The 25,411-nt window shown below is 43.4% G+C and overlaps 1 protein-coding gene across 1 annotated transcript in view; it reads right to left on the bottom strand.

The window, feature by feature from the left end:
* LOC309562238 (calcium-activated chloride channel regulator 1-like) overlaps positions 1 to 25,411 on the bottom strand; it is a 61,281-nt gene that overhangs the window by 17,222 nt on the left and 18,648 nt on the right. Inside the window, exons 5-8 of the mRNA XM_082266359.1 lie at positions 22,167 to 22,344; positions 9,043 to 9,267; positions 7,232 to 7,459; positions 3,229 to 3,409 (exon numbers count right to left, since the gene is read on the bottom strand). Coding sequence (XP_082122485.1) covers positions 3,229 to 3,409; positions 7,232 to 7,459; positions 9,043 to 9,267; positions 22,167 to 22,344 — 812 coding nt within the window. The remainder of the gene's footprint in view (positions 1 to 3,228; positions 3,410 to 7,231; positions 7,460 to 9,042; positions 9,268 to 22,166; positions 22,345 to 25,411) is intronic.

Here is a 25,411-nt window from a genome sequence, read left to right as displayed (position 1 = left end):
ACTTGCTAGTTTGGGAGACGTTTCTGGAGTCTTATAATGGGAGGTCAGTATGGATGTCTGAAGCGCTGAGCATTTGGGATTGAGAGCTTTTCACGGACGCTGCGGGATCAGCTAGATATAGTGCGTATTTCGGTGGATAGTGGTGTGCTGGGCCTTGGCCTGAGGAGTGGAGGGAAGTGGGCTTTATAAGGAACATGGTGCTATTGGAACTGTTTCTGATTGTGCTCTCAGTGGAACTGTGGGGTCCCTTTCTTTCGGAACAAGAAACTCAGTTTTAATTGTGATCATTTGGTAGTGGCGGGGGCGATCAACAGTGTATCCGCATCCTCCACCCCCCCCCCGGTAGTTCGTTTGCTGAGGCATTTGGTTCGGACTAGTTTAGGTTTTAACTCTTTTGTGTATGCTGTGCATAACCCGGGCTGTACTAATTCATTAGCCGATGCTCTTTCTCGGTTTCAGTGGGGCAGGTTTCGATTGTTGGCCCCAGAAGCGGCGCAACTGGGAGTTCCTTGTCTGGAATGGCTGTAGAAGATTGCCTTGGAGTAATGGCTGTGCTAATTCATCGTTCGGTGAGTGAATCGACATGGGCAGCTTATTCCAAGGTGTGGGCGGAATGATTTGGCTTGGTGGGTGGTGAGGATAGGGTGGTACAGGAAGCCACGTTTTGGGTGTGGTACTTTATAATTCGAAATTATGAGAACGGGGTCTCCGTGTTGGTACTGAACAGGAAGTTGGCAGGTTTGGCTTTTTTGTTTAAGCTTTCTGGTGGTGTTGACTATACCAAGGATTTTTGGTTAGACAGGCATTGCGAGGGTATTGGAAGGGTTGGCGTCCCGTGGATGCACGTCGGGCAGTGTTGTTGAGTTGCTGCATTCTTTGCTTGGGATTCTTCCTAGGGTTTGTTCGTCCTCTTATGAGGTAGCATTATTCAGGGCGGCATTTGCATTGGCCTTTTTTGGGGCATTGTGCATTGGGGAACTGGTTTGTTTGTCTAAATGAGGGACGGGTGGCCTTCTAGCATCTGATGTGGAGTGTGGAGTCGGGTCCGTTGCCTTTTGGATTCCACGGGCAAAAACAGACCAGGTGGGCTGTGAAGTGCGGGTGGAGTTGTTTGAGGTGCAGGGTTCTGAGGTGTGCCAAGTTCAGGCAGTTTCTCAGTATTTTGCAAATTTGTCCGCGATGGTCTGGACCATTTCTAGTACATAGTGATGGCTATGCGCTGTCTCGTTATCAGTTTTTCTGTATTTCGGATGGGTCTGTCGGCTTTGGGGCTGAGTGCTGCTGAATTTGCTTCTCATTCATTCCACATTGGAGCACCACTGAGGCGGCGAAGTAGGGTTTGAGTGAAGGGGTGGTCAAGCGCATTCCCATTGGTGGGAATCTTGGTGATATCGTCTGTATGTTTTGCCCGCATTTGTTGTAGGGGGATTGGGTTGGGGTCTGTGTGTTAAGGTGAAGCCAGCTCCGTGTGGGATTGTTTTTTATTGTTATATGGAAAGTCTACTGGGGGTGTTTTTTGCTGTCGGTTTCTGTTTTGTTTTATTTTGCAGGTGAAGGATCGTGTCTCGTGTGGATCCTGGGGCATTCCTACGTACACTGGGGTGCTCGGAGAACGTACCTGCGGCCAGATGGCCAGCAGCTTGGGATCCCTCTGGAGGAGGCTATTCTTACATAGTTACATAGTAGGTGAGGTTGAATAAAGACAATAGTCCATCCAGTTCAACCTGTATAGGTGTGTGTGGCTGTAATCATCTCACATAGCCCTGAATGTTCTGATCTTTGAGATGTACGTCTAAGAGTCTTTTGAAAGCCACCATACTTCCCGCAGAAACCACCTCTTGTGGTAGAGAATTCCACAATCTTGTAGCCCTAACAGTAAAGAACCCCCCACGTTGCCTGAGGTTAAAACGCTTCTCCTCTAATTGCATTGTATGCCCTCGAGTCGTCATGCAATCCCTTCGACTGAATAGCTGTTTTTCTATGCCGAGATCCCCGTTGAGATATTTATAAATTGCTATCATGTCCCCCATCAGGCGTCTCTTCTCCAGGGAGAATAAATCAAGCGATTGCAGACGCTCTTCATAATTAAGGTCCTCCAATCCCCTAATCAGTTTAATTGCCCTTCTCTGGACTCTCTCCAGCTCCAACACATCCCTCCTGAGGACTGGCGACCAGAACTGGACAGAATACTCCAGATGCGGTCGGACCAGAGTTTTATAAAGTGAAAGGATTATAGTCTTATCTCTGGAATACATCCCTTTCTTTATGCATGCTAATAATCTGCTGGCTTTGGCAGCTGCTTCTACGATGGATTGGAGTGCCTGGTCTAAAGTGGAGTAGGGTTATTTCTGAAATAGAACATTATGTTGGGTTGGACGTATGTTGGTTGGTGGGGGCCTTGAATAAGGCCCATAAAAAGGTGTATATCGCGGTTTCTAGATTTTTGGTGAGGAATGGTGGTGTGTTTGTTTGGCATCCAGAGTTGGAGGTGGACACGTGCCGGTTTTTGCAAGGTTATGGTGTTCACTTGAATCATGTTGGGACGGACTTATGGTGTTTGGGACTGCAGGAGGGCATTCAAAGGGCCCTGCGGGTGTGGAGGACCACACAAACATAAGGTATCATGCTTGTGTGGTGGTAGCGGGGTGCAAGGTCCTTGAGGTTACTGTGGCCACTAAATAAGGTACTTGGTAGGAACCCATCTGAGGTATGGATCCCAGTTGTTCTAATATTGCAGCTGGTTGTCTCCAAGACGGTGGTGTTGCAGCTGGAGGCCTGTTTTAAGTAGGTCGCAGGTATTTTTCTTGTGAGTGATGCCTACAAGGACCTTGAGGCTCCAGTTCTACTGTGTTTACATTGTATTCACGTTGTTAAGTTTTATGTATTATCTATTACTTTGGGTAATAAAAGGCTGTTTTGGCCATTAAGTCCAGCTGGTTGTCCGTGTGATTATTAAAGGGTTGGAGGGTGTGGTATAGGTCAAAGCGGAAGGTGACAAGACATCTTTAGTACCCTAGTCAAGGCTCACAGTGTCGGGGCAATCACGTTTCTTTTTTAAAAAACAAATGAAGAATCCTATTGGTTGATGTAGGTAATTTGTTGTATTTTTACTCTAGTCTCTGTAAATCATCCCTCCCTGGTATTTGTCACTGGTAATAACATGTGCAGTATATATTTCCAGTTCCTTCCAATCTCGTCTCAATACAAGATTTCTGATCTACTTCTCACCTGTCATATCAGCAATCTTTTCCAAATCCTCTGCTGCTTTAGAGCTCAAAGCAATTGTATGAATAATGGCTCCACTGGTTTTAATGATAGGGAAGCACAGGCTGGTGATATGAAGGTCATATCCATCTGCCAGAAATATAATTTCAGTTCCATCTAATAATCCATAAAGGTTCTTGTTCACCTGGGTGATAAGAGTTGATTTTATTTCCTTCACATTACAAAAGTACCCCAGACAAAATTAAAATTGAAATCAAGGCAAATAGCTATATACACTATTGAGATACATGTGCAGTAGATGTTTTCCCTGCCAAATAATATGGATTTCTGACCATCCAGTCCTGAGATTTACACAGCCCTGGCAAACCACACAGCCGGCCTGGTGATCTGACTTTCCTCCAGTGCAGTTTGGCAATATAGCACGATTACCTACCTGCCTTCAACCTGTGGTTGGACCATAAAAGAAGCAGCAGGCTAATGAGCTCATCTTCTAGGTTTCTCCTCATATCAGCAATGTTCCTTGTCAGCTTGTGCATCAAGCACTGGATTGGTTCCCAGTTATGCCTCCTCTTCTCGCAGGAGTTTTCAAAAGGCTGATACTAAATCAAGTTCAGGAACTTACTAGTTAGATTTAAAGTTACATGGAATTATTTTTTAAATTAATATGTAACTACATAGATAGGTGTTCTTTTATCTGACTGGAGTTCTGCTAAGAATTGAATTCTAGGTACCATATGCTTTTTTGCATAGTTAATTGCTCCTGTATAGAAAAATGTAAGTATGCAGATACCATACCTCTGCGATCCCTGTGGAAGCAGAGAATCATTGCAGTAGTCATGGCTAACACACTATTCGCTGCTGTCTTCCAGACCCTGTGCAGTTTCGGATTGGACAAGGTGGAGAGAGCAGGCAGTTAATCACAATCTCCATCTCATCCAATCAGGGAATGCTTTGCATTCATTGAAAAAAAATGCAAGGTATTCTGTGAATGGTGTCCATGCCCAACAAGCATCCTCAGCACAGGAACCCAGAAGATAGTGGCAATTGATGTAGTAGTGGTGATTACTGCACTGATTCTCGGCTTTCAGTGGGATCCCTCAGGTATGGCATATGCATACTTACATTTGCTCAAACTGGACCAACGGCACACTGCAAAAAAAAAAAGTGTATCTTTTCCACTTATTTACTGTATATGTAGGATGTCACAAAGTAATAGGGTTCTGAGGTTCTCCTATCTCTGCTGCGATTTTAACCAGTTGCCGACTGCCCACCGCAGATATACTGCGGCAGGGCGGCTTGGCTGCGCAAAATCACGTAGATCTACGCGATTTTGTGCATGCGATCTCAGAGGCGCTCGTACCCTGCCAGAGCCGCGCTCTTGCTGTTTTTAGACACAGCAGTAGTCAGGCAGCGGGAGGAGCGGCGGCGGCGATCGCCACCGGCCTCCCGCAATCGTCAGAGAAACTGACAGAAGACCTGCCTGCTTATGTAAACAAAGCAGGCAAGTCTTCTGTCACACAGGCAGAGAGAGATCAGGAGTTTCAGCTAAGCTGAAACCCCGATCTCTCTGTGCCTGTCACAGAGTCCTTCCCCCACACAGTCAGTAAGCATTGTTAGGCATACGTTAACCCCTTTGATCACCCCCAGTGGTAACCCCTTCCCTGCCAGTGTCATTTATACAGTAACAGTGCATATTATTTAGCATGGATTACTGTATTAGTGTCACTGGTCCCCAAAAAGTGTCAAAAATGTCAGTTAGGGGTCCGACCTGTCCACCGCAATGTCGCAGTCCCGCTAAAAATTGCAGATTGCCGCCATTACTAATAATAAATAAATAAATAAATAAAAAGTTCAAAAATCTATCCCGTCGTTTGTAAACGCTATAACTTTTGCGCATACCAATTAAATACGCTTTTTGGGATTTTTTTTTTACAAAAAAATGTAGCAGAATACAAATTGGCCTAAACTGGTAAAAAAATTAGATTTTTTAAAAAAATTTTTATTGGGAATGTTTTATAGCAGAAAGTAAAAAATATTGTGTTTTTTTTCAAAATTGTTGCTCTTTTCTCATTTATAACACAAAATCTAAAAACTGCAGAGATTATCAAATACCACCAAAAGAAAGCTCTATTTGTGGGGAAAAAAAGGACATCAATTGTATTTGGGTACAACGTCGCATGACAGCGCAATTTTTCATTAAAATAACGCAGTGCCGAATCCCAAAATGGCCTGGTCATTAATGGGGTAAAACCTTCCAGAGCTGAAGTGGTTAACATGCATCACTGTGCCTTTTTCCCCCCTTTTTTCTTTTTGTTGACTTCTATGTTTTGATTGTGGGCTTTAATGCATTGCAGCATGTTACAGTGTGTGGGAATTTACTGCCTAAAATTGCAATATTCTTTTCCTCAGTGCGCAATATTGCAGCGCATCGGTGTGAACTAAAACAATAGGACCTATAGCTGTTTGCTTTACACTGGGATTGCATTGGGCACTGAAATGTGCTGCTGGTGTGAACAAGCCCTAGAAGCCTATTTATAGTCTGCAAGCTATTGGAGGGGATGATAAGAAACTATATACAAGATTTTAGTAATAAAAACTGTATCATTAGGAGTAATCAGCAAGGATTCATGAAGAATCATTCTTGCCAGACCAATATATTAACCTTCTATGAAGAAATGAGCTGCCATCTGGATAAAGGAAGGCCTGTAGATGTGGTGTATCTGGACTTTGCAAAAGCATTTGATACAGTTCTCCACAAACGCTTACTGTACAAACTAAGGTACGTAGGTATTGACTACAGGGTGAGTACCTGGATTGAAAACTGGCTTCAGGGGCGAGTCCTGAAGGCGGTGATAAATGGGGAGTACTCGGATTGGTCGGGTGTGGAAAGTGGGGTCCCCCAAGAATCTGTCCTGGGATCAATCCTGTTTAATTTATTCATAAACGACCTAGAGGATGGGATGACCAGCACAATCTCAGTATTTGCGGATGATACTAAGCTAAGCAGGGCAATATCTTCTTCACAGGATATGGAAACCTTACAAGAAGACCTGAACAAAATAATGGGATGGGCAATTACATGGCACATGAGGTTTAATGTTGAAAAATGTAAGGTAATGCATTTATGTGCCAGAAATACGAATGCAGGTTACTTGCTAGGGGGGCCTCTGGGGGAATCTAAGATGGAAAAGGACCTGGGGGTCCTAGTAGACAATAAGCTCAGCGATGGAATGCAATGCCAAGCTGCTGCAAGCAAAGTCAACAGAATATTAACATGTATAAAAAGGGGATTTACTCCAGAGATAAAACAATTATTCTCCCACTCTACAAGACTCTGGTCTGGCCGCATATCGCGTATGCCGTCTAGTTCTGGGCACCGGTCCTCAGGAAGGATGTGCTGGAACTGGAGAGAGTCCAGAGAAGGGCAATAAAGATAATTAGGGGAATAGACATCCAGTATGAGGAAAGACTACAAGTATTGAACTTATTCTCTCTGGAGAAGAGAAGCTTGAGAGGGGATATGATATCAATGTACAAATACTGTACTGGTGACCCTAGCATGGTGAACAAACTTTTCAGTGAAAGGGAATTTAAAAAGACATTCACTAAAATTAGAAGAGAAGCGTTTTAACCCTAAGCTGCGTAAAGGGTTCTTTACTGTCAGAGCCATAAGGATGTGGAATTATCAGCATTGGTATCAGCAGGGAGCATCGATAGTTTCAAAAAACTATTAGATGGGCACCTTAACGACCACAACATACAGGGGTATACAATGTACGGTTAACTGCAAACAAACACACACACTCAACATAGGTTGAACTGAATGGACTGGTATTTTTTTTTTCAACCTCATTAACTATGTTACTTTGTACTGTATGTAATTTATCATTTACATTGCTCAGTAGTTTAGCCCTTACAGGTAATGTGAATAAGACTGGGGGGTGAGTTGCGAAAAATAATGCAATAAACAGGGTATACTGATGTATAAAGCAAAAATCCATTTTACCTCAAAAGCCTTTTGAATGGCCTTGCAGAAATCTGATCCATAGGTTGAGGCTGTAGTCGGAAAACTTGATTTCAGTTTCTCACGGTCTGAGTCACTATTGATTTGAATGGGCTCAGACAGGATGAATGGGTAAAGTGAGAATTCAACAAGGCCAACGTACGTTCCTGGAGAAATTGCCTCAGTAAGAAATAGGTCTACTGCTTGGTGAACTCTCCACAAACGATTGTTCTGCAGACAAAAAAATAAGAAGAATTTAACTGAACATGTCACATAGGCGTACCTGGGAACTTTTGAGCTTTTAAAGTCCCAGAGAACGGGAGCAGAGCTAATAACGGCACTGCAAATGGTAGGTGTGGAAAAATTGTGCTTCCAGTGGGAGAAGCTTAAAACTTAAACCTATGTACAGAGTGCAGGAGTCAGAAGTATGTAATGTACATAGTGCAGGGGTCTGGGCTGGGTAACCTACATCATGTGGGGGTCAGGTGTGTGTATTGTAAATAGTTTAGGAGTCACAAATATATACAGCCCAACACATCACACTTCCTGTTATTCTTTTCATTCCTACCCTATTATATAGCACCCTCTATGTACATGCATGCATACACATACAGTACATGTAACATACATTCACACTGTATACACCTATATGCAACATACATACACACATGCATATATTTGCATGCAACATTCATACACAAACACCTCTCTGGTGAGTGTTTTTCTCCTGTCACCGATGCTTGTTTTTACCCTGGGGGCAACTCACTCTCACCCAGAATAGAAATTCCAGGGATGTAAGAAATCTGGTAATGACCCGACAACCAGAGCTCAAGTCCAGTATTGCCGGGTCTATTCTGATAAGTTCCCAGCCTTATAGGATCTGGAGGCAATGTGCCCTCTATGTGAAATTCCTCTGGCTAGACGTTTCCCAATAGGACAGCTGCCATAATAGAAACATGCTGGCTTTTATTGCTGTTAGCTCTTTCTGAAAATGGTAGCTGCCTGGCCAACACACTGCCTCTTCGGCTTCAGTATTTTGGACCATTGACCTAAAGCAAACATGCAGATTGACGTCTCTGCTATCTCCTAATCTGCATACAGACCTCTGGGTGGGGAAGGATTAAAACCTCTGTCAGGTTTTTGTTGGCTGTCTGCAACTTTCTGTTCTGGTGACACCCAGTGGCTTTGGTGTCCCCGAGGCAGGAAGTGAGAAGAAATCTTCCCAAATGAGACAGGGGCAGCAAAAAAAAAAAAAAAAGTTATAACTATTCCCTACTCAAAACGAAATAAAATTTTTAGCTGAAGTTTGGCATTAAAATTTAAATTGGTAATGCAGGACAGGGGTATTTTCTAAACACAAAGTTGTCTTTCTATCTTTTGTAGAAGAGAACCATTTACTAGCATTTTCTTGCTTCTCTTTGCAGCCAAAAGTAACCGTAGGAGCAGGAACAAGCTTCACCACTAAGTGGCATCAATGGCAAATGGTATTTCAGTTTTAGAAGTGGAGAGGAAACTTTTACATATGCAGTTCATATGTACATAGAGTGTAACTTATTTATTTATTTTTTTAAGTATCACCTAATTTTGTTTTGGGTATTGTGCCCCTTAAAACATACTTAGATATATTCTTTAGTATCAAACTCCTCTGCACGCTGTTCATATGGTTTGTAAAAGGCCTTATTATTTTTGAAAGAAGCAAAAGATTGCTGCAAATTATTTCAAAAAGTTGTCAATAACAGCTCAGCTTTACAACAACTTTTACTAGTTGATCAACTACAATTTTTTTTTAAAACAATGCAGGTTATAACACGTACGGTAGCCATGGTTCCAGAAACATCTATCAAGAGAGTGATCACTCTTTCTCTATAGCGCAGAAGAGAGAAGACCGGCTCAGGAAGGCTGAAATTATCTTTTGCAGGTGACAGGGAGATATCACTGGAATTCTTAATAATGTCCCATGTACTATGACAGTCACACATCCGATTCTGCATTGTCGGAGCTTCCATGTTGTGAGTATTTTCAGTGCAGAATTCAGATATCTGCAAAAAAAAAGCAGTTTTTTATTTGTCTTTTCTAGTATTTATTCAATAAGATGTAATAGAATAATTATTCAAAACTCAATAAAGAGAATCAAAAATCATGACTTTAATAGCAGAATCATATATATTAAGTCAAAGAACAAATTGCTAAATGCCGGTGTCCTGTCGAACAATGCCTCCAGTCAAAATGCATCCGACGAACTATGCATGCGCAGTACGTAACCCCGATGATCAGCTGGCGTGACGATGACACTGCGCATGCGCAGTTTCTCTGAGGTATTATCCGACAAGAGGCAAACCGCGGAGAGCGCGGAGGGTGTGGAATAGAAATGTCAGATTCTGCCTCACTCTCTGCACATGCTCGCAACAGAAAACTATTAATCCTATTGGAAAATTGCGGGAATATTGTCGTGAGTAGAGTACATATACACACAGCTCTGACTGGGACAAATAGAAGTTTATCTGGGCACCTGATGTAAAGGAGCACTCTGATGGGGACTCTGCTGTAAAGGGGCACTCTTATGGGGACTCTGATGTAAGGGGAACTCTGATGTAAGGGGCACTCTGATGGGGACACTGATGGAAGGGGGACTTTTATGTAAGGGAGACTCTGATGGGTACCCTGATGTAAAGGGGCACTCTGATGGGGACACTGATGTAAGGGGGACTCTGATGTAGGGGGCACTCTGATGGGGACACTGAGGTAAAGGGGCACTCTGATGGGGACACTGGGGTAAAGGGGCACTCTGATGGGGACACTGGGGTAAAGGGGCACTCTGATGGGGACACTGAGGTAAAGGGGCGCTCTGATGGGGACACTGAGGTAAAGGGGCGCTCTGAAATGGAAACTGATGTAAAAGGACACTTGATGTAAAGGAGCACTGTGATGGGGACACTGATGTAAAGGAGCACTCTGATGGGGACACTGATGTAAAGGGGCACTCTGATGGGAACGCTGATGTAAAAGGGCACACTGATCTGATGGGGACACTGATGTAAGGGGGACTCTGATGGGGACATTGATCTAAAGGGGCACTCTGATGGGGACTCTTATGTAATGGGACTTTTAGGAACCTGTCAGGAAGGCTCTGGCAGATGATGAGTTAAGACTCACAGGCTATTCCGGCTCCACCCCTCTCATCTAGAAAGAGCTCTATTTAAGCTGGATCAGCACACAGGTTCAGTGCTGTCTTGTCTTCAGCTCCTGCCATTGTTCCTGAACCTGTGACCTGTTTGCTGCTGATTTCCTGTTGACCTTTTGGCTTGTTCCTGACTCCGCTCGCCTGCTGCCCGTCCTGACCCCGGCTTGTTTGACCATTCTCTCGGATCTCCCTTGTCTGTTTACCCGCCTTCGGACCTTGATCGGTTCACCCTTGGTGGGGCGACCCTGAGGACCGCGACCTGGTATCCACACGCAGCAAACTCCATCCTCACCACTAGAGGCTCTGGCGAAAACCGGTGGATACTTAGACTCCGCACCTCAGGCTAGCCTGTGTCACTTACCTTGGGGGTTCTGTCCAAGCTCCGCCCTCTAGCGGACATAGGGGCCTATCTCTGTCGCCAGGTTACCACCAGCACCCTAACAGGGACACTCTGATGGGGACACTTGATGTAAATGAGCACTCTGATGGGGACACTTGATGTAAAGGAGCACTCTGATGGGGACACTGATGTAAAGGGGCACTCTGATGGGGACACTGTGATATATTTAACACACTGTGCTGTATACAATGTGCTGTGTGTGTTCCTTTAAAGCTTAGTGTGTTATATTCAGCACAATGTTATATATATAGCACAGTTCATTATATATTGTACCATACATAACACAGTACACATTGAGGTCTGTATAACACATTGTGCATTTGCAGTAAACGCAACCGGACATTGCGAGGGGTTGGTGGAATGTTCAACTGATGTCACTGCTGCGGCGTGCCGGCTCGCCCCAATTATTTATATAATTATAGAAGTAAAAAGGTGACCGTCATAAATTTACGTTCTGCTAAGTGTTTATTAAAAAAAAATCTTATTTTTGCGATCTAGACCATGAATCTGCACCAGCAGACTAATGACATTTAATTTGAATGAAATTAAATTATTTTTCCTTTGTGTCTACAATGATGGGAGTTGGAGCTGGGGGCTCAGGCAGCAGTACATCCTGTCAGGAACCCTCTAAAAGTTGTAGTCCAGGTCAATATGGAGATTCTTGTTGATTTAATTAAACTTGTAATTTTAATTTTTTTATTTTGTTTTCATGCATTGATTAGCAGTCTTACACATGAATTTCTTTTGCAGGATCCACTGTGGGGGTTATGAGGAACCTTGGTGATCATCTCAGGCCTAACAAAGGATCTGCATTAGTCCCTGAAACCTGGCTTCAACATCGTAAAGATAAGGATCCAACTCCCTATCACCGTCCCTCTATCACACTCTCTCTCATGCTGTCACTTATTCTCTCAATCTCTAGGTGACAGAGTGAGAGAGAGAGTGACAGAGATATAGACAGTGGAGTCACACTCTGTCACTATGTGTCAATAAGAGCATAACACTGTGTCTCCATTTCACTCACATTTTGTATCACAGAGAGTATGTCAGTAAAATGACACTGTGCGTGGCGCAGAGTGCGTCTGTTTCCCTTCCTCATAATCTCTGTAACTCACACTCCATCATAATGTCTAAGCCACTCACTCTTATGGGCCATACACACTATAAGATTTTCTGAAGACTTTTTCCTTTAGACTTACCAAAACCATATAATATGAGGTCAAACCTAAACACTTTCAATTTGTATGCAATCTGGCAATCCCCTGCACTACATAGAAAAGGTAAATCTGAAGGAAAAAGTCTTCAGAAAATCTTATAGTGTGTATGGCCCTTTACACTCAGTGACACTGTGACATTGAGAGAGTGATACACACTCTTTGTACTACTCACCCTCCCACAATCTCTGTGTCACTCCATCATGCACTCCCAGTAAGACACAGACACTGCCTGTGACACTCATCCACTCTGTCATCCATTGTTATACCCTTTGTGTCACTTGACCTGTCTCTCACTATGTGAGAGGGAGAGAGACCGAGAGAGACGCACACTGACTCCCACTATGCAAGAGAGAGAGAGATGCACACTGACTCCCACTATGTGAGAGGGAGAGAGACCGAGAGAGATGCACACTGACTCCCACTATGTCGGAGAGAGAGACGCACACTGTCTCTCACTATGTCGGAGAGAGAGACGCACACTGACTCCCACTATGTGAGATATTGTCTTCCACAGAGACTGTGAGACGGAGTGTCACTCTCTCTATGTCGTAGACAGTGTGAATCATCTCCATTGAATAAGGGCTACTCCAGGGAAGAAAGGAGAGGGGGATCCTTTTGTGTGGGAAATATGTATTGGTTGCCAGTGGCATTTCAGTTGCCTAGGCCAGTTGTCCCAGTTCCCGGTTTGAACCCCACAGCCACTGCTGGGAACCCGTGCATGGCTCCTACTTCCACAATGAGCATCTTTGAAAACTGAAAAGAAACCACAGGTTTTATTTGGTAAGAGTAAAGGTACATCCCATGATGCATTTACAATCATGTGGGTTCTATTCTGTTTTTAAAGATGCTCATTGAGGGCAGGGGAGTGGGAGACATGTATGGGTTCCCAACAGTGGTTGCGGTGCTCAAACCAGGAATTGGGACAATTGGCTGTGGCAACTGAAATGCCGCTGGCGACCAATACATGTTTCCCACACAAAAGGATCCCCCTCTCCTTTCTTCCCTATAGCACCTTTTATTCAATGGAGAGGATTCACACTGTCTGTGACATAGAGAGAGTGACACTCTGTCTCACAGTCTATGTGAAAGACAATCTCTCACATAGTGTGAATCAGTGTGCGTCTCTCTCTCTTAGTGTGAGTCATTGTGCGTCTCTCTCTCTCTCACATAGTGAAAGACAGGTCAAGTGACACAAAGGGTATAAGAATGGGTGACAGAGTGGATGAGTGTCACAGTCAGTGTCTGTGGAAAAAGGGGTTTGATCCTCTAAATGGCCCTGTAATAAGGTTTTGCCACCGTCCCTGGGGTAATACTTGTGTAGGTTTTTGGTGCCTCAAACCAGGTTATATGGGACTTTAAGGGCAAGAGTGTACAAAGTTATATGGCATATAAGTAAAAATTTCAACAATTTATTTTTTAAGGTTTTACAAGGTAATAGACGGATTGTCGTGTATGGGTTCGAGACCCATTAGTGGAGAGGTGAGGAAATTAGAGGTTAAGTGACAAGGTGAAATAGGTGACCTTTTGAACATTTGTCTCTTATTGTTCCATGCATGTGTGTCAGGCTTGGAACTCGTTCAGAGTAAATATCCAGAAAATTATCCTACGCGTTTCGGCTTAATGCCTTTTTCAAGGATAGGTCACCATGTATCATTCTTTTGTCTGATCCATGTATGAAAGGTAATTCCCTCGGGTTCTTAGTTCACATCAGGAACTATTGCTGCTTAAGCTAATCATATAAGTTAGCTGTACTGGTGGGATCCAAATTCATTCTTGTCAGATAATTGGTAATTTTGTAAGCAGCAGAGTATGGTTCCAAATGCAGCGTCTCTCAGGGTGTTGCCTGTTCCTCTGACTGGGAGGAATGTGCCTTCAGTGATGTGTCTGTGACAAAGGATCATTCGCACGTGTGAATATTCGCCATTTAAAAAGAAGCATACGTGTGGAGCAGGAGGAGCGTGTCATGATGCAATTGGCATGCACGTGAATGCCGCTTAGCATGCTGCGCATGCACAATACAACCACAAACGGCGCGATTTTAAAAGGAGATACTTCCAACGTGCAAGCCTCTGTCAGGGTGCTGGAGGGACACAGAGCAGCAGCAGCTGGGTTGCATGAGTCCCTGTGACTCTGTTATACTTAAAGTGACACTCAAGCTTAAAAAAACAAATCCATTCAAGTATATATTCTTAACTCCAAAAAAGTCTGCTCTCAGCCTCCTTCAAATCTCAAGTCTTTATCTTCGCTTAGGAAATCCGACTACTTATTAGAGGATGGCTAAGTTCATTCTCACTGTATGTAGGAACATAGCCACCCTCTATTACTTAATTCTGTGATGGACTATGGAATATGGACTATGGGATTTGAATTTGCAATAAGGCACTGCACATGGCCTTAGTTAACATGCACCCTCTGATCCCACACAAACTATAGTGAGGGGGAAAAGGAGAGGTAATGGTTTTTTTTACAAATGCATTTGTGTTGGAGGATAAGGGGCTGACAAAAAACAGAGCCTTCCGTTTGACCCAGAAGGTCCACTTTATGGATAAGAATGGTCGTCCTTAAAAAGTTGATACTAACCTACTGCCAACAATAAAAACAGACTGCCCAAAACTTTTGTTTTGAATAGAGCGGGGAAGAATTAGAATCTCTGTCAGGATTTTATTGCAGTCTGGTTTACACTCCCTTTCTGTCCCAGTGACAGAGTAGACAGAGGCACAGAAAGTCACAGCCTGCAACAAGAGGCTGACAAAATTCAGAAATCAGCTACAAATATTCCATGAAAAGAGAAACTGTAGTATTTTTAATGACCACAAGATGGTGGTAGAGTCATTGTTTTAAATCTTTATACTGTATGTACAGTATTGCACAATTTGGTTTGCAGATATGAATACCTTTAGATGTTTTATGTTAATAAAAAATGTTTAATTATAATGGGAAGAGGGTGGTTCAGTTTGCATTACAACCTGCCAATGCTGGAGTCCTGGCTTGAGATTTTTAAAAGGCATGCTATCTCTATGGTCAGGGATAGATGTTCTTTTTGGCGTCAGGAATAGATGGGAACAGCCCTGTGTCTCTGTACAATACCATTCAAATGCAGAAAATACTCATACACTATATTACAAACACATGCTGTGTATATAATGCATTCTGTGTAGTACAGTAAACTATATATAACATTTTTCAGGCATCAGGACTTCATTGTTCACACGGTGTGTTGATGTACAAAGAATGGAGCACTTACACCTAGCGGCAAATCCAGTTACTTTATTGGCAATATAAAACCTGTTTGGTTGCTCTAGGACAGGGTTTCTCAACTTTTCTTCAGTCAAGGCACCCTTTAAAAATAATGAACAGTCTCGGTGCACCCTTTAAAAATAATGGAAAGTCTCTGTGCACCCTTTAAAAATAATGGACAGTCTTGAGGCTCCTCTCTAAAAAAAATGTAAAAACTTTTCTATTTGTTTTGCATAACACAGCAACATGCTCACAATTGGGACACCCAATGTTTATTCTTCCATAGCAAATACACTTTTGCAAACTGGTACTGGCAAGTATTTCTCTTCTCTCTTGATTTTTATCCATCACTCAGCCAAGGTGCCCTCAATAAGTTTGTAAGGGTGCCCAATGAAAACCTGTGGCTTTGTGTAACTAAAAGGCAGCTTTATTCATAAGCCCGTTTGTATACAATTTTGGGGCAATTTTTAGTCATTTTGCCAAGGCAGCCCTGAAGAAACCTCAAGGAACCCCAGGGTACCTTGCCACCCTGGTTGAAAAAGGCTGCTGTAGGAAAGTGCTGTTGTTATCTTCAGTTCAGTTTTTGTATGGTATTATGGTATATCATAGTGACATTTAGACCCACTTATCATGGAAGATGCAGCCATCAGCTGGCACATCGTGTATAGTTATCTGCAATGTGTGCGGAAGGTTAGTGGGTAAAAGAGTCACTGAAACTGTATCTGCTGACTGTAAACATCTATAGATTAGAGTTTTCCCTGAGTTACTCTTTAACAAAGTGAGGGGGTGCTGAAAGTATATTGTTTCTGGCACATTATGAAAAATATGGAGCTAATTCATAAGTACTGGGTCAGCAAATCCATCTGTGATGTCTATGGAATGTCAGATATCAGATTTATTATTTTTTTTTATCAAGGAAACTGAAGCAAAAACCTGATTCTTTGCTTTTGAGCAGCAGGCCTATGTATATCAAAGGAGAAGAGTAGCTGTAAAGGAAAGGAACTCCTAATAGAATCACTATAGAGCTTTCTGACTCTTTCATTTTTATTTTAAAGCATACCTGTCATTAGAAAACCAATCTCCCATCTACAGTGTCTACAGTGCAATTATCTTCTGGTGCCATGACTTATTTGGGATCCTGACTGCTGCTCTACTTATTCCTGTAACTCCTCCAAAGATCCTATAGAAGTATTACCTTTTCTGAAAGTCGATATTTGTATATTGCTATATTGATAGGCTTGCCGTCTTTTGATAGAATGTGGGGTGGTGACTAGTTGCTCAGGGAGGGAAAGGGAAGCATGCGTGAGTGCTGTAGGACACACAGGGGACTGGAACACAGATCTAGGCACTAGACAGAAGCACTTTCTAATTAAATTACATCTCTGTTCCTGATTGGTGCCCTGAGTGTTGGAGTTTTTTTTTGTTGAAAAGACATAACTACTAACTTTTTTACAAGTATGCTTTTTAAGCACAAAGTATGCAGGCATATAGAACACAACCCTATCACACTCCCAGTTATGCTGACCATTAAGAATTAAAGTTATACTAAACACTATCCTTATTTTCCAGAAATGATCCATTAACATCCACTATTTATTGACCCTGTATTCTATTTTTTATTAAATTGCTTCTTGTTACTCCTTGGCGAGCTCCGGAACCTCTCCTTTTCTCTCCTGTGTCTGTTTGGAATGAGCAGTGAACATTAGTTGCAGTCATGTGCATTGCTCTATGCATGCTACAAATCATATAGTCCAGTGGTCTCCAAACTGAGGCCTGGGGACCAGATGTGGCCCTTTGCTTGCCTTTATGTGGCCCTTTGCTTGCCTTTATGTGGCCCTTTGCTTGCCTTTATCTGGCCCTTAAGGCACTATTCCGCCAACTAACACCAATGATGGAGCACCATTCCCTGTACTGACACCATCCATGGGGCACTATTCTTCTCATTGATATCACCAATGGGGGCTATTTCTCCCATTGAAACCAACGATGGGGCAATGATGCCCAGGCATTTTCTACTCCCACTGGCCACAGTCTGGCCCCTCTAAAGCTTGAAGGACAGTAAACTGACCCTTTGTTTAGAAAGTTGGGAGACCCCTGCCATAGTCCCTAGTCCATATCAGGAGTGAGCAAGAGAGGGTTGCTACATGGGTGTGACTATAGAGAATGAACGTAACCACCCTCTAACAAGAGGTCAGATCACATTAACAAAATCCACAACACATATATATATATACACACACACACACACACACACACACACAATGCCTTGAAAAGTATTCATACTCCTTGAAATTTTCCACATTTTACAATGTTACAACCAAAAACGTAAATGTATTTTATTGGGATTTTATGTGATAGACCGACATAAAGTGGCACATAATTGTGAAGTGAAAGGAAAATGATAAATTGTTTTCAAAATTTTTTACAAATAAATATCTGAAAAGTGTGGTGTGCATTTGTATTCAGCCGCCTTTACTCTGATACCCCTAACTAAAATCTAGTGGAACCAATTGCCTTCAGAAGTCACCTGATTAGTAACTAGAAGTCCTCCTGTGAGTAATTTAATTTCAATATAAATACAGCTGTTCTGTGAAGCCCTCAGAGGTTTGTTAGAGAACCTTAAGGCCCATACACATGATAAGAAAATCTGTAGGGAAAATTCGTCCGACGACCGATCTGTCGATTTTCGGATTGTTAGTATGGTGCTTTTGACAGCCGACTCTGACTTTTCGGCTAACAAAATCCTGATGTGCAGGCTATATCATTTTTGTCGTCCGTCAACACAACGTCTGATTTTTGTCTCTTTAGTATGGATATCGACGGGAAAAAAATCTTAAGAGCAAGATTAGGGATGCTCAGAGAGGAAAGAACACATACAAAACAATCCAGCACATGACATCACTTCTGAAGTAGAATTCTGTCATACGGGAAAATTCGTATGAAAATAACCTCTTCACTTTCCACATCAGACTAGCATGCTACAAAAAACGGACGACAGATCGTTCGATAATCTGATCATGTGTACGGGCTTTAGTGAACAAACAGCATCACGAAGGCCAAGGAACACTCCAGACAGGTCATGGATAAAGTTGTGGAGAGGTTTAAAGCAGGGTTGAGTTATACAAAAATCTTCCAAGCTTTGAACATCTCACCGTGCCCTGTTCAATCCATGATCCGAAAATGGAAAGAGTATGGCACAACTGCAAACCTACCAAGACATGGCTGCCCATCTAAACTGACAGGCCGGGCAAGGAGAACATTAATCTCAGAAACAGCCAAGAGGCTCATGGTAACTCTGGAGGAGCTGCAGAGATCCACAGCTCAGGTGGGAGAATCTGTCCACAGGACAACTATTAGTCACGCACTCCACAAATCTGACCTTTATGGAAGAGTGGCAAGAAGAAAGAATGCCAGCAGAAGTCCCATTTGCAGTTTGCGAGAAGTCATGTGGTGGACACAGCAAACAAGTGGAAGAAGGTGCTCTGATCAAATGAGACCAAAATTTAACTTTTTGGCCTAAAAGCAAAACGCTATGTGTGGCGGAAAACTAGCACTGCACATCACCCGGAACACACCATCCCCACCGTGAAACATGGCGGTGGCAGCCTCATGTTGTAGGGATGCTTTTCTTCAGCAGGGACAGGGAAGCTGGTCAGAGTTGATTGGAAGATGGATAGAGCCAAATGCAGGGCAATCTTAGAAGAAAAAACCCATGTTGAGGGCATGCGGCCTGGTAATGGTTGGGGGGGGGGGGCGCTCGCTCGTCCCCTTCTTTTCCAGACCTGCTGGGCTGCATACTAGTATGGATTTTGGGGGGGACCCCACGCCATTTTTTTTAAAACATTTTGGCATGGGGTTACCCAAAGGGCCTGGTATGAATTTGGGGAGGGACCACATGGCGTGTTTTTTACAAATTTTTTTGCTCGCAATTTTTTCTTTTACATTCAGCTGTCAGTGGGGAACCCCGCTGACAGCCAATGACTCATCAGTTGTTAAGTATGCAGCGGCTGGCTTCTGGGCCCGCTCCTTAGCAACCAGCTATTTACAGGGTTTTTAAAGGGGGAAATTAAAAACACAAAATGCATGAAAACTGAATGCAAAAACGCAACAAAATTGAGGGTGCTACCCTCCAAACTGTGGCTGGGGTGCCTGAGTAATGGTACAGATTCAGCACTGCAACACTGTTTTCCCATTGTCTATATTAGGAGTTATGTAGGAGTCATGAGCCAAGGTGAGAAACTTCTAGTGTAGTAATTTTGCCCCTTAATAGGAACCTCCCTGCTGTCACCGGTAGTTGAGGGAATAGCTAAACCTAGTGGATTCGTCCAACCTTCCAGTTACCTCAATGTGTCTGATGGAAAGCTTGCAAACAGTCATGGTACTCGACTCTAATAGAGCATTTATTTTCCTCATTCCTAAACCCCACAAAGACCACAGCGATGTAGCTAACTATCAGCCCATATCCTTAATTGTGGACCGGAAGGATTTGCCCCCTTAATAACTAGGCATTTTTTGCGAAAATGGCACTGCGTTACTTTAACGGAAAAGTGCACGGTCCTGCGACCATGTACCAAAATATAATTGATGTCCTTTTTTTCCCACAAATAGAGCTTTCTTTTGGTGGTATTTGATCACCTGTGTGATTTATATTTTTTTCGCTATAAACAAAAAAAGAGCGACAATTCTGAAAAAAAAACAAAAAACGATTTTCACTTTCTGCTATATAACATCCCCAAAAATGTTTTAAAAATCTAATTTTTTCATCCTTTCAGGCCTATTTGTATTCTGCTACATATTTTTGGTAAAAAAAAAAAATCACAATATGCGTATTTTGATTGGTTTGCGCAAAAGTTATCGCATCTACAAACTAGGGCAAAGATTTATGTATTTTTTTTTTTTTTTTTTTACTAGTAATGGCTGCAATCTGCGTTTTTTAGCAGGTCTGCGACATTGCTGCGGACAGATCGGACCCCTAACTGAACTTTTTTACACTTTTTGGGGGGACCAGTGACATTACTACAGTAATCAGAGCTAAAAATATGCACTTTTACTGTAATAATGACACTGGCAGGGAAGGGGTTAACCTACTGGGTAATCAAAGGGTTAAATGTAAGCCTAGGGGTTTACTAACTGTCGGGGGCGTGGCTTGTGAAATGACCATAGAGACATGTGATCCTATATAGAAGGATCACATGAGCTCTGTGATCATTTCAGGGAGAAGAACAATCGGCTGTGTTTACAACAGCTGACCGCTCTTCTCTCTCAGCGGGGAGCGATCGCGGGTGTCAGGCAGCAATCGGTTCTGCCAGCCCTGTGCATCGCCATCCCCGCTGCCCTAGCACCACGCACGGGACCAACGTAGTACTAACTGCAGCGGGCGGTCAGCAAGTGGTTAACACCGACCTGAAATAATTCACCAAAATTCTTAAAAATCGTCTATCGACGTTTTTAGCTGATTATATACACTCTGATCAGGTGGGTTTTCTGCCGCATAGACAGGCAGCCGTCCAGGTCGGCAGAGCAATCAACCTCATATCCATACTTCATTCCTCCTGGGATGGCAGGATGAATAGGACAGGGATACTGCTGTACCTTGACATCAGCAAAGCTTTCCACCTTCTATCATGGCCCTTCCTTTTCCGGGTATTGTCGAGATGGAATTTTGGTCCCAAGTTCTTGACCTCGCTGCACTCACTATATAGCCCACCCACACCCCTGATAGTTATGCATGGCCATAGATCGGGTCTGATCCAAATCTCATTGGGTACTCTGGAGAGATGCCCGTTATCCCCCATATTGTTCGTCATAGCTATTAAAAACACTCGCAATAGCAATACGTCACTATCTGGACATTTTAGGAATAGGGAGTGGGGGAAGGACCCATAAGTGCGCGTTTATTTTGCAGATTAACAAACTTTGTTGCAGATTCCTACCTTTTGTTATTCTGCCGAAATCATTGATTGTTCCTCTGTGCCTCTGTGCTAAGTGGGTCTAATGTTTCATAATTATCTATCAGCTGTGGCAGCTGCAGGACACTAATGAGGAAATCTGCTGGGCCTGCATCCCTTTAGACGTGCTCATACTGGGAGTATCTCACAAAAAATTACATTTTTACTGCAGGGGATGCCAGAAATCTGACTTGTATCTTAGGCAGACTTCTGGGAAAAACAGTGAGCCAATCACACAAGCAGGATATGATGTTTCTGGGGTGTGGTCAGTATACATTCTGTGTACAGAAAAGCTCCAGGTAGCCATATTGCATTGCAAATTCAGAAAATTACAACAGCTGCAGATTGAAAAGGAAAAGTGTTTTAATAACATTCAATTACAATATGATTTGTGTCGCAATTGTATACGTTATATTGTTTTTTCTTTGCAATTTTCCCCCACGAAAGTGGAGTTACCCTTAAGTTATCAATGTTACATTTGGGTGTCCAAAGTCCCATATGTGGGTCCGGTATAATGTTTGGAAATGAATAGAACTTGTTGAGAGCTGTGCTCACTGGATGTGGGCTTTCCAACCTGGTGGGTCTACAGCCGGTGCTTATGGTTCGGTATGGTCTCGATCTCAAAGTCTAGGGTTTTACTGTTCCATATAATGATTCAAGCAATGATCAAATAGATGACCACCTACCAGTGTTTATATTGTTCTTGTTGTTCTATCCATTTTATCACACAAAACATGCTCATTCAGTTCACTTTATTTGATGGCTAGGTGCGCACCTGTGATCTTAGAGAAGACCTAATTTGATTGCTAAGATTCTCTGTTGTTCTACTTCCCTCCCACTTATGTGCCATTTCTTAGTGTCTAAATAGAGCATGCGAGAATTGTTTGCTGCTCTACACTCTACAATACTCCTGTTGCTTTTATACTGTCAAAATATTATTAAAAACGGTACTCACAGACTGCAGACCAGGGAAATACATGATAGATTCTCCAGCAATCTGATTCTTCTCTGGAAAGAAAGTGCATTGTTGTTCATACAGACCAGTTTTGGGATCTAATTTACAACTCTTGGTTAGACAAGAATCTTCCCTGTGCTCCGGAACTCTGTAAATACCACTAATATTGACCGAACATCTGCAATAAAATTTAAAAAAAATTTAAAAAAGCATACTTGGGCTATTTATGAACTTTTAATTGCACATTTTCAAGAAGAAACTATAAAAATACACAAGTTACTGTCAGGCAGATCATGTATTTACATATAATTACATTACAAGGCAACATTTGCTTTACTGCTTTACTCATGAAAAGATTTTTCAGTAATAAATACAGGCCTGAACAAATCTTCCAAAAATCTACGCAGTCACTTCAAAAAGTTAAAGGATAAGTCCAGGCAAAACCTAACTAACCCTCAGGGGCGTACCAAGGGGTTGGCGAGACCAGCGCCTGCCAGGGGCACCGGCGAGAGGAGGGGCGCCAATGGCGTTGGCAGGGGGGGTGCTGACCGGGGTCATAGCCCCAAGTGGGCCCCCAAAAAGCCCCGGGTCTCTTATTGCTTATTTAAAATTATTAGTCCCAAGGCCTGGGGTTGGCTGGGAACTCGGGGCTACATACCTCAGCAGTGTAACATCCATCCAGCATCCAGTGATTTGGCAGGCAAGCCAGGGGCCGCCGCAATGAAAGCGAGTGGAGCTGTCAAAATGAAGCACTCATGTTGGGGTGGGCTGGCCGATATGTGGGGCTCTGCCCCTTTGTCCTGTTTACTTTTTAGACAAACAGCCGCTGGCTGGGGAGGAAGGTGGCAGGGGACAGGACCAATTGTAACTACTGTATGTGCATCCACACCGGTGTATAATAAACCTGAATTATACACTGCTGTGGGTGCACATATAGTAGTTACAATTGGTCCCGGCCCCTGCCACCTTCCCCCCCCGGCCAGAAATGTATACAAGCCGCCGATGTTGGCTGGAACAAAGGGGCGGAGCCCCGCATATCAGTCCCGCCCATCCCGACATCACTGCTTCAATTTGATAGCTCCAATCACTCTCATTGCAGCCGCCCCGACTTGCCCACCAATCACTGGCTGTCTTGGATAGATGTTACACTGCTGCATGTCCTGCTATAAGCTTCACTCATTTATGTTCTATCTGATGCTGCCATTCTTCCCTCGGCTCCTGTATGCTGCTAATCAAGATTTTAAGATAAGTGTGCAATGTTTAACTAATTGGCGTCTTTGCAGTTTAACTAATTCCTGAACCTTGTACCCCGTACAACGCACTCCTGAACCTTGCACCCTGTACAATGCATTCCTGAACCTTGCACCCCATACAATGCATCCTGAACCTTGCACCCCGTACAACACATTCCTGAACCTTGCACCCAGTACAACGTATTCCTGAACCTTGCAACCCGTATGACACACTCCTGAATCTTGCATCGTGTACAACGCACTTCTTAACCTTGCACCCCGTACAACGCATTCCTAAACCTTGCACTCTGTACAACGCACTCCTGAACCTTGCACTCTGTATGTAACACATTCCTGAACCTTGCACTCTGTACGTAATGCATTCCTGAACCTTGTACTCTGTACGTAACTCATTCTTGAACCTTGCACTCCGTACAACTCTGGGAGAGGGGGCTGTGTAATGCAAAAGGGGTCCAAAGGTGTGGGGGGGGGGGCACTATGTAATGAAAAGCGGTTCAGAGGTGTGGGGGGGCTGTGTAATGTAAAGGGGTCCAGAGGTGTCATCCCATCAAAATGCTCTAATTGGTGTTACACTCATATATATATCCAGCACCGGGCAAAGCTCCCTGGCGCTAATCTTCATGCCCCCTTCTGATGTTAGAAAGGGACGTTGTGGGATCAAATTTACCTTCGGGCTCAAGCCCCTGGTCTTTTTCCTACCTAGCAACACCCCTGGGGGTACAAAAATCAATTGGCAGTATTAGCACCAGCAGTGATTTTTTGCACCCTCCGCTCAGCATGTGCCCCTGGCATCCGCATCAAGGAACCGCATGCACAGTACACAGGTGGAGCACCTCCCCCTTGCGGTCTGCGTAGGAGCGCCGGGTGTTACGTGACTACCCAGGGCTCAGCATGACACAAAGAGCAAACCAGACATCGGGCGCCCCCTCCGCTCCCCTCCCCTGCCAAGACAGGCAAAACAGCAGGGAGAAAGTGAGGATAGCCATTTATTGGACAGCTGGCTCTGTGAGTGCTGCATGGGATGAGGATTGCATGGGTAGGTAGATTTCAGGAAGGGAGGGAGGGTATATTGAGTAAGGGGGGGGGGGGGTTGGCAAGGGTGCTGGAGATATTGAGGAAGGTTGGCAGGGGGGGGGGATATTGAGGAAGGGGGGAGGTTGGCAAGGGGGCTGGAGACCATAGGTATGCCTCTGCTAACGCTAAACCTGCTGTGTGCCACATTCTAAACCTAATCTATCTAACCCTGTAAGGCAAAAATCACAGCAGTTACCTATTCTACAGCCAATGCTGAGCTGTCAGCGGTGGCTTCAGCGTGGAGGTGGTTTCAGGAAAGGCACTCGAAAACAGAAGCTCCATAATAAGTCTATCGGTGACGTTACTTCTCATTCATTTCATGAACAGGATCAGATCGGATAGCAGTGGGTGTCAGCGGACATGTCAGCGCTCACATCTGCTCCCCCATAGAGGTACATGGAGCGTTCAATCAGGTCTGCCTGAAAAACTGACAGGCGAAACTGATCGGAAAGCCCACGTGAAAGGTCCCAAATGCTCTTTTAGAATCAACTGTCTGCTGGACACCTGATAAATGAATAATTAGATTCACCTGTAGTGCTTAAGGATTTTTTGTCTAAAATTGATCTTTGCATAAAAATATCTCTTAAAGCTCATAAATACCTCTTACAATTAATCCCCAACAATCCCCATGTGTTGTCATCCCTGACAGAGCTGAGTGTATTTGTGGTGCAACAGGTATTGTTCTGTAAATTTGTTTCATTGGGGTGTATTCATTTTTGCAACATGGTCTTAAAAGAATTTGTTAGGAAATGCAATCAATGGTCCGCATTTGTGGGAGTATTTTGTAGTATAATGTCCCATAGAAAATGTTGATTCTGAAAGGAATGTAAAGGTTTTCTGGCAAATGGGGCGTACTCATTTATGCTGATCACTGTACTGTATATAATGTATAATCTTTTCCTTACATCTTCTAAGAAA

This window comes from Pelophylax lessonae (assembly GCF_965119305.1).
Source record: "Pelophylax lessonae genome assembly, chromosome: 8".
Taxonomy (NCBI): Eukaryota; Metazoa; Chordata; class Amphibia; order Anura; family Ranidae; genus Pelophylax; species Pelophylax lessonae.
This window is presented reverse-complemented; position numbering and strand designations above follow the sequence as displayed.